The sequence below is a fragment of the Leptonotus elevatus genome, chromosome 16, assembly GCF_054856555.1.
Source record: "Leptonotus elevatus isolate MCC_2025b chromosome 16, RoL_Lele_1.0, whole genome shotgun sequence".
In the NCBI taxonomy this organism is placed as follows: Eukaryota; Metazoa; Chordata; class Actinopteri; order Syngnathiformes; family Syngnathidae; genus Leptonotus; species Leptonotus elevatus.
The window spans coordinates 2,154,531-2,171,927 of NC_141254.1; the positions used below are offsets into that span (position 1 = coordinate 2,154,531).

Consider the following 17,397-nt stretch of genomic DNA (forward strand, 5'->3'; position numbering starts at 1 on the left):
AACAAAGGAAAATAATTTTGTTTTAAACAGAAAAAAAATATTCAAAAAAACAGGGAACAGGGGGAAAAAAATACTCAAAAAAACAAAGCTCCCCCCAAAAAATTAGTCAGAAATACAGGACTTTTTTTTAAGTGAATGCAGTTACTAAAAGGACAATCATAAAAATACTTTCTTAAGCAGTTTTACAAAATGTACATCTATCATCTAAATTAACAAATCTTGACACATATACATTTGTAGGATATATGTTGTGTAATATTTTTATATGCATTTCCCTTACTTCGTTATCATACTGTATTTGCATAGCAAATTTGAATTTCCGGGCAAGCGTCACGTGACTTGGACTGGAGCCACGTGTGGGCGGGACCTCCTAAACTTCAGCTACGGAAGATCACCGCGCTAGTGTTGTTGAGAGAAGATGGCCTTCGTTGGAAAAGTTGCTTTCTTGTTGAGGAACGCGTCCAGGGGCTCACGTTCTTTGAGAAATTTAACATGGCGCCGAACTGTCGTCTGTGGCACAATTGTCGCAACTGGATTTATAGGTTATTCTTACCAATACAAAATAAAATTTCCTCTCTTCGTCGTTCATGCTGAAGAGAAGAAGGTGAGTAAGTATGCACCCAAACGAGTAAACTTTTACCTTCAATCGAAAGACGCAAGTTGTTGTGTTATTTATGAATATGCTTGTTTTTTAAAAAGTGTAGCAACTTACCCCTAATGTGGCGCCATCATGGCCGTGACGGGTCAGAGTAACATCACAGGGACCTGGCAAATCGTAAGGCCAAAACATGTGTCTCGAAGTTGACCATTTTACTCCTAATTTGGCAGAAACTAAAAAATATATACCCGTACAATAACATAAGGCCATTTGGATTTGACAAATGCCCTTACTCACACCTAAATGGTTTTGAAGTGGGTTTGTCAACTATAAATTAGAGAAATGTTGACCGCATGTACTTGAAATTTCGAGACTTTTCAAAGTCATGATTAAAACTATGACATATTTTTATATTGGTAAGATAAAAAATGGTGAACACTGAAAATAGTCATCACTCAAAATAAGCGATCCGAAGGTGTCTCGTTGAGAGACTTTTTTTGTCATTCAGCAACGGATGCACACTTATCTGCAATGTCCTAATGGTTTTCTTGCTAAAATAATACCTACACCTCTTGTCCTGGCTTCAGGTGTCTGCAGCTCCCCAAATGTCTGCCAGGAAGAGGCGTTTCATCCAGTTTGCCTCAGTTGTTTATGAAGAAGAGCCCTACATGACACCAAGAGACTTCCTCTTCTCTGTGATGCTGGAGAATGTGGATCGTAAGTGACATGCTTGTTTAATGGCAGCATGCAACATATTCTACAGTAGTCTGTTTATTCTAGGGACTGATTGATATGCTTTTTTTTAGGCCAATGCGATAGGGATTTTTGGCAGAAAAAAATACTGATTACCGATTAATCTGCCAATTGTTTAAAAAATATATGTAATGCATAAAATTACCCCCCTCCCCAATTCCTTTTCAATGGGTGTCACTTACGCACAAACCTTTGCTATGAAGATTCTCTGCTTTGAATGACATATTTATATGTCAATAATAAACCCATTCTTGTTTACAACTGCTGTAAAGCATGAACCTTTTCTTTCAAATATTTTTTATCTTATGTTATTTTCACAAGTCTTGGGACTTACTGGGCTAACCTGAGACCTCGGGGATTGTATTTTGTGCCATGACATGTGGAAATGTGTGTTAAGACAACAAAAAATCGTTGGATGTTTGCATCCTTGAATTTTGAGAAAAGAAAGTCTTTGATTCCTTGGAATATCAACTTTAAATATAACTTGAATGGACAATGACAAAATAAAACAATAAGAAAATGAAATAGGAATAGAATTAACTATAATAATAGCAACGAAAAAAACAGAACAAATACTGTACTGAATGTTCCCGTGTGTTTTGGCCTCTTGGGGGCAGTGTGGTGCCGTGCATCCATGGCGTACACACTTAAAGTGAGTACAGAAGAAAGTTGCACTTGAATTCTGTTAAAATAACTCGTTTTTCACACATTGGGTAGAATTTGTGCCATTGCGTAGTTACCTCCCCTGTGGGTATGTCTTCCCACAGCATTTGTGTGTGAATATTCATTATTTGAAGGAAAAACACTACCGAAGTTGATGCTAACTTTCCGTTAGCATTTGAATGGGATCCTCCCTTCGCTTTTAGCATTAGCGATAGGCTAGTGATGTTTTAAAAACAAAGCATGTTTTGTATTTAAATATACAGTGGATTTTATTTTTAATGTCGTGTGTTTAGTTTTACAGTTGACTCCAACTGAGGTGTCATTAAACAGCTTAAAGGACGCTTAGGGACAACTGAATAACATGCGCTACACACTTGCTAGTTGCTAATGCGACGCAAGCAAAATAGTGCATTCAGGGTACTTTCACAGCGTTGGAAACTTCGTTTTTATACGATAACGTTTTAAGGGGAAAATAATCCGCCATTTGGCCCAATTGGCCGATTGTCTTGGCCAATGTTTGAAGGCCAATAATTGGCCGCCGTTTAATTGGTCGGGCCCTAGTTTATTCCACACATACCTGACAAGAGAAACGGAATTAAGATTTCTCAGACGTGGGTTATTCCGTGGCTGTAATTTTTTTTTTTTATCCTTGCAGTATTTTTTTTCGGTCTACTGCTTTTTCAGCCTTATAAAATCAAACTATATTTGATTAATTTTTTTAACCATGTACTGTATGTTTACGGTCTCTCATGTAGATAAGCTGCAGAAGAGAGGCCTAACAACAAAAGTAAGTGTAGTTCCCCGCACTGGGTAGCTAAGTAAATTAGATGTTTCATTAAATGTTGGGGATAATAGTACTGATATGCATCTACTCTTACATCTCTGTAGGATGTGGAACAGATGATGGCGGCTGCTTCAAAAGCACGACCTGGAAATACTTTGTTCAGACTTTGGGGAGACAATGGTAAGTAAGTGAAAGGGTTCTTGGATGAGTGGATAATTCTGTTTGCAATCCAAATGGTTGCATACATGCACAAAGGTTGAATACAGTCTACAAACCATTGTTTCCATTGATGGGTCCTGTCTTGCCATTATAAAACCTTTAAGTGTGCCGTTTGTTTTTTAATTTGTTAGTTAGTTTGTATTTTATAGGGGTTTCTACTTATGTTTTTTAAATTGATTTCAGAGGTGCAATGATTAATTGACAACAACTAATAAAATTCATTAGTAGTTATTTTGATCTTGATTAATCATTTAGAGACCTTGTTTAATTTCAAATTGGTAAACGGGCTTTCACTTGTGCTACCAATGCAAAAGTTAGTGTAGAGCCCAGAAATGGGTGACGTTTCATTGCAAAGCTTATTTTCAACTTGTGGACATTTTTCTTTCGTGAACTACAAATTAGAAGAGTTGCAAAATGCCATAATTTCATGCAATTTTAAGGGAAAATCCAAAATTGGAATATCTATATGTTTTTCTATAAAATGATCTGTCTTTTTTTTTGGTTACGTGTTAATATTATGTATCAAAAGTATTAGCGGTGTCCATATCCGTGACTACACTCATGAGTTAAAACATGTACTGGGATTGGTCTGGAAAAAAAGTTGTATCGAACATCCCTAAATCATAGTTTAAACTAAGTTATACTATTTGATTGTCTTTTAAATGTATAATTGTGACCCAATGTTGCTATGCAGGGTTGATATCCTACACAGAATACCTGTTCTTGCTGACTATTCTGACAAGTAAGTCACCTTCCAAACACTGCATGAACTCTGGTTTTCTCATGAATCAACATTGCTATTGGTTGCTGCTTGTTATTGCAGAGCCACGAACAGGATTTCATATCGCCTTCAAAATGCTTGATGTGGATGGTAACGAGCATGTGGACAAAAAGGAATTCATGAAGGTAAACCAAAATTACAATCGTACTACATCACATGTTTTTATTTCACCATTTAGTATTTTAATTATGACAGTGTATTAGGGCCATGTATAAATATATATTTTTTAGAGGGTGCGGACAATATTCTGAGAAAAAAATTCACAAATTTGCCACTTTGTGAGGAAAAAACTCGTAAATTTGTGACTTTATGAAGTGGCAAATTTGCGACTATAAAGTACCAAATTAGTGAGAAAAAACTCATGAATTTGTGACTTTGTAAAGTATCAAATTAGCAAGAAAAAAACTCATGAATTTGCGACTTTATAAAGTGGCAAATTTGCGAGAGAAAAACTCGCAAATTTGCCACTTTATAGAGTCGCAAATTTGAGACTTTATAAAGTACCAAATTAGCGAGAAAAAAACTCATACATTTGCGACTTAATAAAGTGGCAAATTGGCGAGAAAAAAACTTGTAAATTTGCGACTTTATAAAGTGGCAAATTGGCGGGGAAAAACTAATGAATTTGTGACTTTATAAAGTGGAAAATTTGCCACAAAAAAACTCAGAAACTTAAGAGAAATACATGTAGCGTAGCTATCATCTACGGTGAGGATTCGTGGGTGGTTAATGGGACACTGTTTATAAAATGAAAAAGTAGGATGGAGACTGATTTCTTCTTAATTTAATATTTTCTCGTCATACACTGCAGCTCGAGCTGGGTGTGGGTGATATGGCCTAAAAATTATATCACGATATTTCAAAGAAATTTGCGGTGACAATATTTTTGACGATATTGGTAATAATTACTGAACAATAGATTTTTGACCAGCGATAAGGCATGCCGTCAAGCTGAAGAAAGAGACCTATCGGGCTTTTTTGGCCTATAGGGCAGCTGACAGGTACCGGCTGGCCAAGCGGAACGCGGCTTCGGCCGTCGCTCAGGCAAAAACTCGGACATGGCAGGTGTTCTGTGAGACCATGGGAAACGACTTCTGGGCAGCTTCGGGGAAATTCTGGTCGACCATCTGGCGTCTCAGGAGGGGAAATCAGTGCACCATTAACATTGTGTATAGTGGAGATAGGGTGCTGCTGACCGCGACTCGGGACATCGTGAGTCGGTGAGGAGAATACATCGAAGTCCTCATCAATTCCACCGACACGTCTTCCTTTGAGGAAGCAGAGTCTGGAGACTCTGAGGTGGGCTCTTTTACCTCTGGGGTCGAAGTCACTGAGGTGGTTGAAAAGCTCCTCTGTGGCAGGGCCCCGGGGGTGGATGACATCCACCCAGAGTTCCTAAAGGCTCTGGATGTTGTGGGGCTTCTACAACATCGTGTGGACATCGGCGGAAGTGCCTCTTGACCAGCGATAAGGCATGCCGTCAAGCTGAAGAAAGAGACCTATCGGGCCTTTTTGGCCTATAGGGGGTGGTGGTCCCCCTTTTTAAGAAGGGGGACCGGAGGGTGTGTTCCAACTAGGGGTGTGAATTGCCTAGTACCTGGCGATTTGATTCATATCACGATTCATAGGTCACGATTCGATTCGATACCGATTAATCCCGATACGAATCTATAAATTCATTATTGCGATTTTTTTTTAAACTAAAATTTTGAAAATACAAATCAGTAAACTTGTACATGTAAGATTTGTATGAACATTTATTTATTTATCTGAAAATTCAGGCTTATAACTGAGCCACTGTCTTTAACAAACAGGTTGCCGGTTTCATGTTTGAACAGCACTGAAATAAAATATTAAGGCTTAATGTTCCATTAATATAACATTCTTCCATGCCTAATGTGTGAATCCTAACCCTAAGCAAGACGTTTTGTTGAATATTTCCATGAAAATTGATGTTTAAAAATCGATTCGAGAATTGCGTGCTGTAATATCACCAAATTAATTTTTTTCTAACACCCCTCGTTCCAACTATAGAGGGATCACACTCCTCAGCCTCCCTGGTAAGGTCTATTTAGGGGTGCTGGAGAGAAGGGTCAGTCGGGAAGTTGAATCTCGGATTCAGAAAGAACAGTGTGGTTTTCGTCCCGGCCGTGGAATAGTGGACAAGCTCTACATCCTCGGCAGGGTCCTCGAGGGTGCATGGGAGTTTGCCCAACCAGTTTACATGTATTATGTAGATTTGGAGAAGGCATTCGACCGTGTCCCTCGGGGAGCCCTGTGGGGGGTGCTTTGGGAGTACGGGGTACTGAGCCCCTTGATATGGGCTGCTCGGTCCCTGTACGACCGTTGTCAGAGTTTGGTCCGCATTGCCAGCAGTAAGTTGGATTTGTTTCCAGTGAGGGTTCGACTCCACCAGGGCTGCCCTTTATCATTGATTCTGTTCATAACTTTTATGGACAGAATTTCTAGGCACAGCAGTGGAGTTGAGGGGGTCCAGTTTGGTTGCCTCAGCATTGCATCACTGCTTTTTGCAGATGATGTGGTGCTGTTGGCTTCGTCAAGCTGTGATCTCCAACTCTTACTGGAGCGGTTCGCCGCTGCGCAACAGCAAAGCGCACGCCATCTCGTCGAGAGCATGTTAGCTTAGCAGCCGGTTAGCATAACAAAGTCACGTCAATATGAGGAGAGTTAAAATAAAATGACCACCACAGATTGTTTATCTTGGCCAAACAATACACGACCGCTTCAGTGTTATCCAACCACCGTCTGTTATTTTTCATAAGGAGTGCGTCTAATCAAGAGGGCTCCAGTAATGATTTTGATCACGCCAAACAACACGAGCTGTTTCCAATCTTTAGCCTGTGCATCCTCTTTAACTTATTCGGCAATAGCTCGCTCCCACTTTGCCGACAACTGGCTGCAGCTCACAGCCTCACACGATCCGACATTGTTTTTATGCAGCAGCGAGCGACGCATTTACGTCCAAATAGACACAGATGTATGATGTTACGCATTAAGTCGTCACGTCAATTTCGCTATATTTCAAAAAATACACCGGTAATATTGTAGAAGTTATGATATAGAACACCCCTAGCTAGAGCGACAACACTTCCTGACCGCTATAAGCTGACTAAACACTAACCAATCAGAAGCTAGCATACTTAAGGTAAATGCGAGTGAATGACGGAGAGCAGCAGATTCGACACATCAACTTAGCTACTTGTAAAAAAAATTTTTAACAAGGTAACTTACATGTTTGATACTCAGGGTGTGTGGACCTTCGCAAAGCGAGGCGTCTTTGTCGCTGGCAGTACCCAACGCTTCAAAGTGCGAAAGCTTATCATGCTATGATTAAAGCCATTACTATCTCCTTATTTGAAAATCGAAAAGTATTGGTACAAACGTCTGAGTAGTACGCTACATGTAAGTTTCTGACTTTTTAAAGTGGTAAATTTACATGTTTTTTTCTGGGAATATTCCCCCCAGCTCTAAAAAATATATATACTTATACGTGGCCCTAATACGCCATCGTATTTAATTCTGTCCTAACAAATGGACAATCGGAGGAATTATTTTTGTTTTCAAATGTCATGGTGTTTGCATTTTTAATGCTGCATGATGGTCCGCCATGGTGCTGCCACAGTTGGAAGGTGAGGAGGCCCAAAACTGTTCCAGGCTGATTTTCATCCATCTTGTTTGCATCTCAGTAGCCCGACTCAGCACTTCTTTAGTTCATTCCAATGTTCTGACCAAGCACATGAATGACAGAATGGGACAGTGTGTGTAAGTGAGCTTCAGGCTTGTATGTTCTATTTTAGCAAGACTGCTTCCAGTATGAGAAGTGCATGTTTTCTTTTTTCTTCAGCAACCAGTATGACTTGGATAAAGAGTGTAATGCTTTGTTGTTAGTTATTCATCATTTCTTTATATCTTTGTTTTTGTTTTTCAGCTTAAGAAAATAATTGGAAAAAGTAAAATGAGAATTCCAAAGGACAACACTGAGGTAAAGAAATTAACACTGTGTCGTCAACATTCTATCAATAAACCTCAGCTTGACTTTTTTTTCCAAACTTGTTGATGTTTGACACTGTTGGACTCTTGCAGAGATCAGTTGAGGATGGCGACCACGTGAACACGACATTGCAGGTGTATTTCTTTGGAAAGGATGGACAAAACAAGTTGCAGTATCAAGAGTTCCGCAAGTAATGAGCCACTCAGTCATCAGTTCCCTTGACACACGTTGTCACTTTTTCTTAAAAACATTACAGTGTGATATTGGACCAAAAATTGCTTAACTCATTGAAACCCAAACTTATTAATACGTTTTTAAATACTTTGCCTTTCACTCCCCAAAACTTATTTATATGTTTTTTTGTGTTGGTTTATGCTAGAGTATACAGAAGGCTTTGATACAGCTTCTGATATGAAGAGGTCGCTTAAAGCAGTGGTTCTCAACCTTTTTTCAGTGATGTACCCCTCATGAAATATTTTTTTCAGCCAAATACCCCTCCAACCAGTGCAAAGAATTTTTGGTGACATATGACAGGTTGGATCGAACTATTCTGTTTTGGGGAGACTCTTTTTTTTTTTTCAGGACAACTGAATAGCCTACTGAATCTAACGTTCATTTCAAGAGTTTAAAATGTTCTGCATTTTTTTTTCATTTGCATCATTTAATAATTGTTTTCAAAAGATTTTTGCATAGATGCTACTTTTTAAATTTATTTTAAAATCTCACATACCCCTCGAGTGCCTTCATGTACCCCTAGGGGTACATGTTTCCCCATTTGAGAACCACTGGCTTAAAACAATGGTAGTTTACTACTAAAACGGGCAGCAGCTGAGTATGAGATCAACCAGGGCCTTGTTGCAACAGGCTCTTTTTTTCAACAGGTTTGTGTATGATAGTGAAACTTAGCTATATTCTAATGCTAATTGTTGCAGAACGGAAAATGATAAAAATATACTTTTTTTCCTGATGAAAGAAGAGACTCTAATCTTTCTTTTGGAAGGGCCCATGTTATCATAGCAATAGAACAGAATATTCTGTGGGCCTTGCGAAATCAGTCAAAATCCAGTAAACCAGCTGGGAGCGAAGGGGGTTGCTTCATTGAAAATGGCTGCAAGTGAATGAGTTAATTGTCATTCTTAAGGTTGCTTTTGGTCAACTGTCCGTCTCTCAGGTTTATGGAGGACCTACAGGCTGAGGTCCAGGAGATGGAGTTCCTGCAGTTTTCCAAAGGAATGGACACCATGAGACGGGAGGACTTTGCCGAGTGGCTGCTCCATTACACGAACGAGGAAGATAATGAGGTTTACTGGGAAAACATGAGGAAGAGGATCCCTGCTGGCCAGGTATCCTTGGCTTTTCGTATTTATTGCCAAAGTGCAAAATAAAAATTTTGTATTGCCCCCACAGAGCATCACATTTGAGGAGTTCAAAGCCTTCTGCCTGTTTACAAACAATTTGGAGGATTTCGCTTTTTCAATGAAAATGATCAGTGAAGCCAACCGTCCCGTGGGAATGGGTAAGACCTCTTAACGAGCTAGAACACACAGCAAGGGAGGACGCCGTCTTATTAAACAATAATTTTTTTAATTTGATGAAAACAGCCCAGTTCAAGCGGGCAGTGAGGATAGCCACAGGCCACGACCTGTCCGAGAGCGTGTTGGACACCGTGTTTAAGCTCTTTGACATGGATGGGGACAACTGCCTGAGCCACAAAGAGTTCATTGGAGTGATGAAGGACAGAGTGCTACGGGGCCTCAAAGTGGGTATCTATCACTGGTTATATGTACTCCCTGCCAGGTTTTTTTTTTTAGCTGAATGTCAGTAGGAAGATTGGTACCATTCAATACACAATTAATTAGTTATTTGTTGAGTATGTGTCTGAAGTATGGGGTGTGAGGTGATTAAAATGTTTTAACCATAATTAATCGCATGACTTCAATAGTTGACTCATAATATATCTGTTCTAAATGAACAATAAAATGTTTTTTAAGTATTCATACTCCTGTTAACATAAAAGTGTTGGGGGGAGGGGATTAAAAATATGTATAAATAATAATAAAATAATAATATTAATTAGAAATATGGCTGCATCTGTTAGTCATTGATACAGTAATTTCATATTTCATAAAATTGAGTAAATATAAAAAATGTGCTGTACAGTAAAACATATGTGTAATACTGGTTTGTGTTGAGGTCATTTTCTGACACTAGATGGCATAATTGCATTTGTAAGACGTTGGTGCACTTTTCTTTTCATATGAAGAGCTATCTAATCTTTAACATGAAGTAACTGGTGAATCTTTAACATCTTTATCATCATGTTTATCCTTATTTATTTTTATTACTTGTTTTATTTTTATTCAAATTTATTTTTATTCTTTATTTATTATTATTTATCTTTATTTTATTTATCATCTTTATTTATATCTTTATTTTATTTATCATCTTTATTTATAACATCTTTATTTATAACATCTTTATTTAACATATTAGTACAGGGTTTTCAAGTAAGGGGCGGTTATTAATCACCCGTTACAAAAATTAGTGGCGTTAAAGGAACTTGAAATTAACTCAAAATGAATGCACTAAATTTGACATCCCTAAGACTACATTGGGAATGACAAATATGGCCTCGTCGCAGCTGATTTTCTTTGCTAGTCAATGTCGCATTTTCCAAGAATTCTGGCTTTATTTTATGTGATAAACATATACAGGTGCATCCACAGAATGGCTTCTCTGGCTACTGGAAATGTGTGAAGCGGGAGACACTGAAGGGAGCTCAGGAAGCGCTGGGAGACGGCAGATGTCCCATCTGAGTGTCTGCTCCACCCGGGACACATCTGAGACCCACCACTGCTCCACCCTAGTGCTTGCATTATCAATAATGCACGCTCAAGAAAACAAACTGTACCACACACTGTTGTTAAATGTCAAGAGTGAAATTGTATCTTTGTAATAAAAGAAAAAAGTGAGAATAAAATTGCAGACTACTGTATTTCAAGAAAAGTCTTAATGTTATGAGAATTGTAATAGTACAAGAAAAGATGGGCGTGGTTGGGTTTTGAGAAGAAAAATCCCACTTCGAGGACGTCTGCACCTCAGTGACAAGTTGACAGGGCTGGACTGGCACAAAAAAATTGGCCCTGGCATTTTGATTTAGGCGCATCAAGCCCAGTCTGGCAGCCTGACTCCTGCCTAACATGTAGTTCTGCCACTGATGTTTACTGATGATGATTCACATTGCTATCTATATTTGAACTGGATTACCAGACTAGTCCCTCTAAATTGTGGGCCAGTCTCCTGGGGTCAAAAGTAGCAAAAATAATTTAAAAAGTACTGCACCGGCCCCAAAAGAGGCCGGCCCACCGGGCATCTGCCCTGAATGCCAGATGGCCAGTCCAGCCCTGCAAGTAGAGCACTTTCACACAAAAGGGGTGTAACCCTCTATATAGTATCAGGCTCTTACGTGCAGGACAGCGAGGCTGGAAGACTACTTAGATGTCACTGTGAAAGGGTTACAAAAGTAAGAAAGGATATTTTTAATAAAAATGTAATGTTCTGATATTAGGTTGTGTTTATTTTTTGTGTGCTGCTCTGGAATACTCAGTTACTTGAACCCTTGGATACTCTTTACAATGAGGCTGCAACAATCGCGTTTCAGGGCACCCCTGACCATTTTCAAGATTTTCCTTTACAAATCATTTGTTGTCTGGGTCAGCAATTTCACTTAAATAGCAGATAAATACAGTGATATTTGTGAAATCAAGTTGATTGTGTTTACTTGTAAATTATTTGAACAAAAGTAGGCAGGTGCATACATTTGGGCACCCATTGCTTTATTGATTTGAATACATTTTGCATTAAATATTGGACTGCAAAATGTGTTTAGTACGCTCAATAGTGGGGTTTCCATCCACCCATTTTTATTCGAATTGTCCAGAAATGCGAAAATAAAACTGAATGGAAACGCTAGAATTCGAAAAAGGGCCCAAAATTCGCAAAAAAAGAAGAAGTTTTTACGCTTGGAGGGGGTGGATTTTGAAGCGTATCGAACAAAGGAAAATGCGAATTTTGGCTATGGAAACAGATTTTGCAAATAAACGCTGACAAAACCAGATACACGTCGCACGTTTTGACCAGATATTACGTCACACGTACGTTTGTTTGTAGTACCAAAACAAAGTCGGACGATTAAGTAAGGTAAGTTTGGAGGGACGACGAAACAGAAATATTTTTGGAATTAATTACAGAAGTTAATATGAATGCATTTTCTGCTAGAAAACAGCAAAGAAACGCTACGGTTAATCAAGAATTACAAAAGCAAACTCATACGACGTCAACGCACGTCGCAGTCGCTTCCTGTTTTTCGTCTTCTTTTAAATTACTGGTGGATCACAACTCTGTGGTACCTCCACCTACAGCGGCGGAATCCCCTCTCGCAAAAGAAGGACACATGGAAAAGGGTATAAGGACATTTTCAGTAAATTCGCTTAAAGAATTTTAGAAACAGGATGGAAACCTGACTAATGACCTTTGACCTACAAGTGACGCTAATCATGAGAAAAAGTATTTAGCCAATTGCAATTTTTTCTCTACTTTGCATCTTCTCCAAGTGGCAACATGGGTGCCTCAAAACAACTCTCAAATGGCCTGAAAACAAAGATTGTTCAACATCATGGATTTGAGGCTAGGATACAAAAAGCTAGCTCAAACATTTCAGCTGTCAGCTTCCAGTGAGGAATATATATAGTGCGTAAATAGAACGCACCTGCCTACTTTAGTTTAATTATTGCACTCTGTATAGCCAATAAACGTCATTTCACTTCTTTATTATTGACCAGCTACTTGCTGATTAGATCAAATTTTGCAAGTATGAAAATCAGTTTTGATTGATGTTACTAGAGAGCAATTCATTTAACACTTATTGCAGTTCTAGTTTGCAGTGTGGTGTATGTATATATATATATATATATATATAATTATTTTGTAAACTCACTTTATTTGCAAAGTCATTTTATTTATTGCTGCCAAGGGTGGCACAATGAGTTAAGTTTAATTACTTTTTTACATAGAGACAGACATTATTGCCAGTTTTTTTCCCCTTGAATAAAAATGTGAATTTTGAAACTGCATTTTATATTTATCGGGCTGTTTGTTAGATTAAAATAGGCATAATGATGTAATTCAGCGATGTCCAAACCTCCAAGGAAAAATAGAAGGGCCAGGTGGAATTTTTTAAAAACGTATTTAACACACACACACACACACACGTTTGGTACTTGACACTAAGAAAAAAGTGGATGAAACAATTTTAATTTCTGAAAATGTTTATTCGCCAGAGAAATTCTACTATTATTTTAGCTACAAATTCATGTATACTTTTTTGACACACTCATTTTAAAACAGCATTGCGGGCTGTGGTGGCACTTTTCTTTTGTTGCTACGTAAGCAGGGCATGAAGGTTTCCGACGCGTAGCAACCGTAGTTGATCTTCTCACTTCAGCAACGACAACAAATGCACAATGCCATTGCGGATGAACAAAAAAAACGTTCACTTTAATTGTGCTTGAGTCCTTTCATTCACAAAAAAAAATGGTGGTTACAAAAGCGATAAACCAAATATACGGCCAGAACGGTTAGAAAAAGTTGCCCTACTTGCTTTTCTTTTTATCTTTACGTCAACACCACACTTTACGGCAGCTCTCCGTTTACGACAGCCTACAAGCAGTACGAACTAATGGAGCACAAATACTTCATAATTCTTAATAAATTTACATTAAACAAACAAACGCCAAATATAGGTCAATAGTTTGTGACTGGTAAACAAAAATGATTCAAATGAAACACAAATAGAGCCATAGGAAAAATATGAAAATATGTTTATCTAACATGGGCTAGTCAAATGTTATTTTTAGTATATGCCACATACCGCTAAAAACGGTGGGCGGACCGCTAAAAATGGGCCGTAGTTTGGACATCACTGATGTAAATCATCAACACAATCCAGTGTGATAAATTTGCATTATAAAAACAGAAATCACAAAGAAGGCAAATACTTTCTCACCACACTATATAATTTTGGCAAATGAGTATACAATGGTGTTGGTTTTGTTTGGTATTTATTGAATAAAGTTTGTATATATAACAAAAGCTTTTATCTGAGCATCTGTTGCACTTTTGAGACAGAAAAACAGTAAAAGACAGGCAGCAATTCAACTACTGTACTTTGCAATTTACTGGAGAATTGATCATTTGAGATCACAAATATGTTGTTAACCATTGAAATTGTGGTGCTAGTTATCTTACCTTGTACATTTTTTCAAAAAGTAAATAAAGCTTACGTCTGTGAAAAAGTAAACAAGTAGTGGCTTGGTTATCAGTACATACAACTTACACCAATCAAATAAAATTAAAATGACACTTGAGTATGATGCCATCTTTGGTCTTTTTTTTTTTTTACTATAAACAAAACTAAAATGAATGAATGAAATCTGAATTGTATCAAAAATAGAAATTACAGCCATATTGAAAGGAAATTCACATATCTGACAGACCTACATGAGACAATAGTGAGATTACATTAACTCAATCCTTGGCTTTAAAAATAAACATTGTTCTTTTGCGAACATTTTTGACATTCATTTTTTGTTTGTGGAGCATAAATCGGTCAAACAATGAGTATCAAGGTGATCCATCTGTATTTGCCAACATCATATGCAAATGAAGGGAAAAAAATCATTGATGTTGTATTTGTTAAAAAGGGTGTGCTTTGAACTTTGAAAATAGCCTGATAAAAAGCGCCAGTCTTGCGCCAACAGTCTCATCGTGGGAGCTCTTCAGTCCAGAGAGGCACATGATGAACTGCAGAGAGGGCAGACTCTGCTTGATGTGGTAGGGAAGTGCTTTGGAATAGTCATCAACAGCCACTGGGGAAATAAAGCAGGAAAAGAATGGTAAGAAGGGATAACTCATTCACTCCCAGCCATTTTCACTGAAGCAACCCCCTTCGCTCCTGGCTGTTTTACAGGATTTTGACTGATTTTGCAAGGTCCACAGAATATTGTGTTATATTGCTATAAAAACATAGAATCATCAGGAAAAAAATTATATTTGTATCTGTTTTCGTTTGCAACATTTAGCATTAGAATATAGCTAAGTTTCCTCATTATACACAAACATGTTGAAAACGGACAAAAAGAGCTTGTTGCAACATGGCCCTGGCTTATCTCTTATACTCTGCCGCCACCTGCTGACCGTTTTTTGTAATAACTACCATTGCTTTAAGCGGCCTCTTCGTGTCAAGCTGTATCAAAGCCTTTTGTATGCTCTAGCATAAAAAAACAACAAAACGTATATCGTTTTTGGGAGTGAAGAACAAAACATTAAAAAAAACGTATTTAAACGTATTTGGGTTTGAACGAGTTAAGCCTGAAATGTGGTTAAAGGTAAAAAAAAATGTCGGGGGGGGCTAATACTTTCACAAGACACTGTATGTATACATTTCCATATCTCTACGTTTCTCAAATCACATTTACAGCATGTTAAAAAGAGAAGTTATGTGGTCATACCATTGCTCAGAGGACGGCAATGTCAAGGGTCATTCTCCTTCTTTACTGTAACGTCTCCGTCCCCAGCCAGAATGGTGGAGATCTCACCCTGCATGAAGGCCCAGGGCACGGTGGATCCGGCCAGGGGACAGCGCTCTCCGCTCGGGCAGTACACCTCTCCTCCTTGGCCCTGGCTGCGGATGAAGCCTCTGGTGCAGGGAAAGCAGAACTTGTGGTGTGGGACAGAGGGACACTGGACAAAGTGGGTGTCCTCAAGGCGCTCTCGACAGAGGGTGCAGCAGAGCAGGGCGCCCTGACCCCCGCCGCTGGTCGACTCCCCGCCGCCCGTGCTGCTGCTCAGGCCCACGGACGCCTGAGAGACGGAGGTGGAGGCGGTGGCTGCAGAGGGGCTGCTGGTGGAGGTGCGTCCAACCGCGGAAGAGTGGGTCGAGGAAATTCCGGGGCTGTCTCTGGCCACCTGGCCGGAGCTCAGGCTGTCGGCTACCCCCATGAGCGCAGACATGGGGGAGGGCTGGCTATGTAAACGAGGGGGGCCGTCCATTCCCGGAAGAGGCTCCATACCCGGGTAAGCGCCTCTGGACCACACCTCTCTGGACGGGTAATCGGGTCTGCCTTCGCTCTCGCCGTTCTCTGAGCCCGGTGAGGCCTTGCGGCGCCGAGCCACGCCCTTGGCTGGGACCGAACGTGCGGCTGCCGTCATGGGTAAGCCGGCATCGGGTTGCGGAAGAACCTCAGGGATGGGTGGCTCCTTAAACATGCGCACGCCGTCATTTAAAAGCTCAGACAGACCCCGCCAGTCTCCGCTCCCTTGTCTCTTCTCGTATTCCACGTAGCGTAACCCAGAGTTCACCGCTTTGCCGGCATCCTTGGCCGAGTCGCGGAACATCTGCCTGACCAGGTCCGGAACTCCCGAAAAAATCATCCCAGAGCCGATGGGGTACTCGACAAACACCTTGAGCTCGAACTCCGGAGTGGCGCTGGCGTCAAAAGCCAGAACCCGCCCCATCAGATTGTGGTCTTTCCTGAAGCGCACAGTAAAGGGGACAGAGGTGCTTAGAGTCAGGAGAACATCCCTGACAACTTTTGGTCTGTTGGGCCAGCCTTCCACCTTGCTGCGTGCCACCTCGTTGAGCTCAGCCATGACTTCGCTGTTTCGCCACACCACTGCATCAATGCCCATCAGAGCAGACGTGCTCGCTCCCACACCCAGCGCCACAGCTTGTCTTCTGGCAGCATCGCTCATGATGGGGCCAGCTGACACCGCAATGGGAGTGGCCCCCAGTCTCGAGCCTGATATTGGCGCGAGGAGCCCATGTGGCGATGCGACTAAGCCCTGAGCAATCAACGCATGGGATATCGGACCGTGGAGACTCGGAACGGCTCCGGCCATCGCCCTGCGAGTGTTCGGGCTCTGTCGGCTTTCTGATAACGCGACATCCTCAGCTCTGTGTAGACCATTGGGCAGGCGAGATGATACTCCGTACTCACCCCTCCCCCTGTCGAGACGTTCTCCGTGCGGCCGTCCGGCTTCCACGGACCCGGTCGAGCTGGGTTTGCCCTGCTGTGCGCCAGGAGATCTGCCCTCCAAAACTCCATGCGTGCTCTTTAGTTGTCTGGCGGTTTCAATGAGGAGTTCGATTCTGTCCGCGCCGTCGTAGTTGACGCATCCCCGGCATACGGCTTCGCTAAACTCCCACAACATGGCCCAAGGCATCTTGGGTAGATCGCAGAGGTAGCACCATTGCCGTCTCGAGGAGGGCTGCGATGTGGAGGACATGTTGTTTACAGGCCCTCGACCAAACTTTCTTTGCTAGGCCTAAACCTTGCGATCAACGTTCTCGGCGGTTCTTCCTTCTTCAGTCTCAGCTCACCACATACTGCACACTTTTAAATGTTCATCCAACGAAGCGAAGCTAAATAAAGGACTGTATTTTATAACATTTAGTAGTTTGCAACGTCTTCTTTCTTGGTTTGTTCGCGTCGATCAGAGCAGAGGGAAGTAAAATCTTACAGGACACC

General features: G+C 40.5%; 2 protein-coding genes across 3 annotated transcripts; one reads left to right on the plus strand and one right to left on the minus strand.

Annotated features, from left to right (window-relative positions):
- Positions 1–363: 363 nt before the first annotated feature.
- micu2 (mitochondrial calcium uptake 2) lies at positions 364–11,374 on the plus strand. Of its 2 annotated transcripts, none has more exons than XM_086058022.1 (12): positions 364–604; positions 1,186–1,315; positions 2,770–2,801; positions 2,903–2,978; positions 3,712–3,759; positions 3,841–3,923; positions 7,748–7,801; positions 7,903–8,000; positions 8,982–9,153; positions 9,218–9,326; positions 9,412–9,569; positions 10,525–11,374. In XM_086058022.1, exons 1-12 carry the CDS (start codon positions 419–421, stop codon positions 10,624–10,626), a joined length of 1,248 nt encoding a protein of 415 aa, XP_085914148.1. In that variant the 5' UTR covers positions 364–418; the 3' UTR covers positions 10,627–11,374. The 2 variants fall into 2 exon arrangements, with proteins under 2 accessions (XP_085914148.1, XP_085914149.1); XM_086058023.1 differs by having other exon boundaries at positions 10,537–11,374.
- Positions 11,375–13,912: 2,538 nt separating this feature from the next.
- On the minus strand, positions 13,913–17,397 carry LOC147160366 (interferon regulatory factor 2-binding protein 1-like). Its single transcript, XM_086057863.1, has 2 exons — positions 15,379–17,397; positions 13,913–14,736 (listed from the first exon to the last, which is right to left on the minus strand). Exon 1 carries the CDS (start codon positions 17,153–17,155, stop codon positions 15,401–15,403), a length of 1,755 nt encoding a protein of 584 aa, XP_085913989.1. The 5' UTR covers positions 17,156–17,397; the 3' UTR covers positions 13,913–14,736; positions 15,379–15,400.

Excerpts from the sequence above, each read along its gene's own strand:
- micu2 (XM_086058022.1), top strand. The coding sequence starts at position 419 with ATGGCCTTCGTTGGAAAAGTTGCTTTCTTGTTGAGGAACGCGTCCAGG. Across the intron at positions 605-1,185 it reads TTCATGCTGAAGAGAAGAAG|GTGTCTGCAGCTCCCCAAAT; the intron begins GTGAGTAAGTAT and ends TCCTGGCTTCAG. Across the intron at positions 7,802-7,902 it reads TTCCAAAGGACAACACTGAG|AGATCAGTTGAGGATGGCGA; the intron begins GTAAAGAAATTA and ends GGACTCTTGCAG.
- LOC147160366 (XM_086057863.1), bottom strand. The coding sequence starts at position 17,155 with ATGTCCTCCACATCGCAGCCCTCCTCGAGACGGCAATGGTGCTACCTC.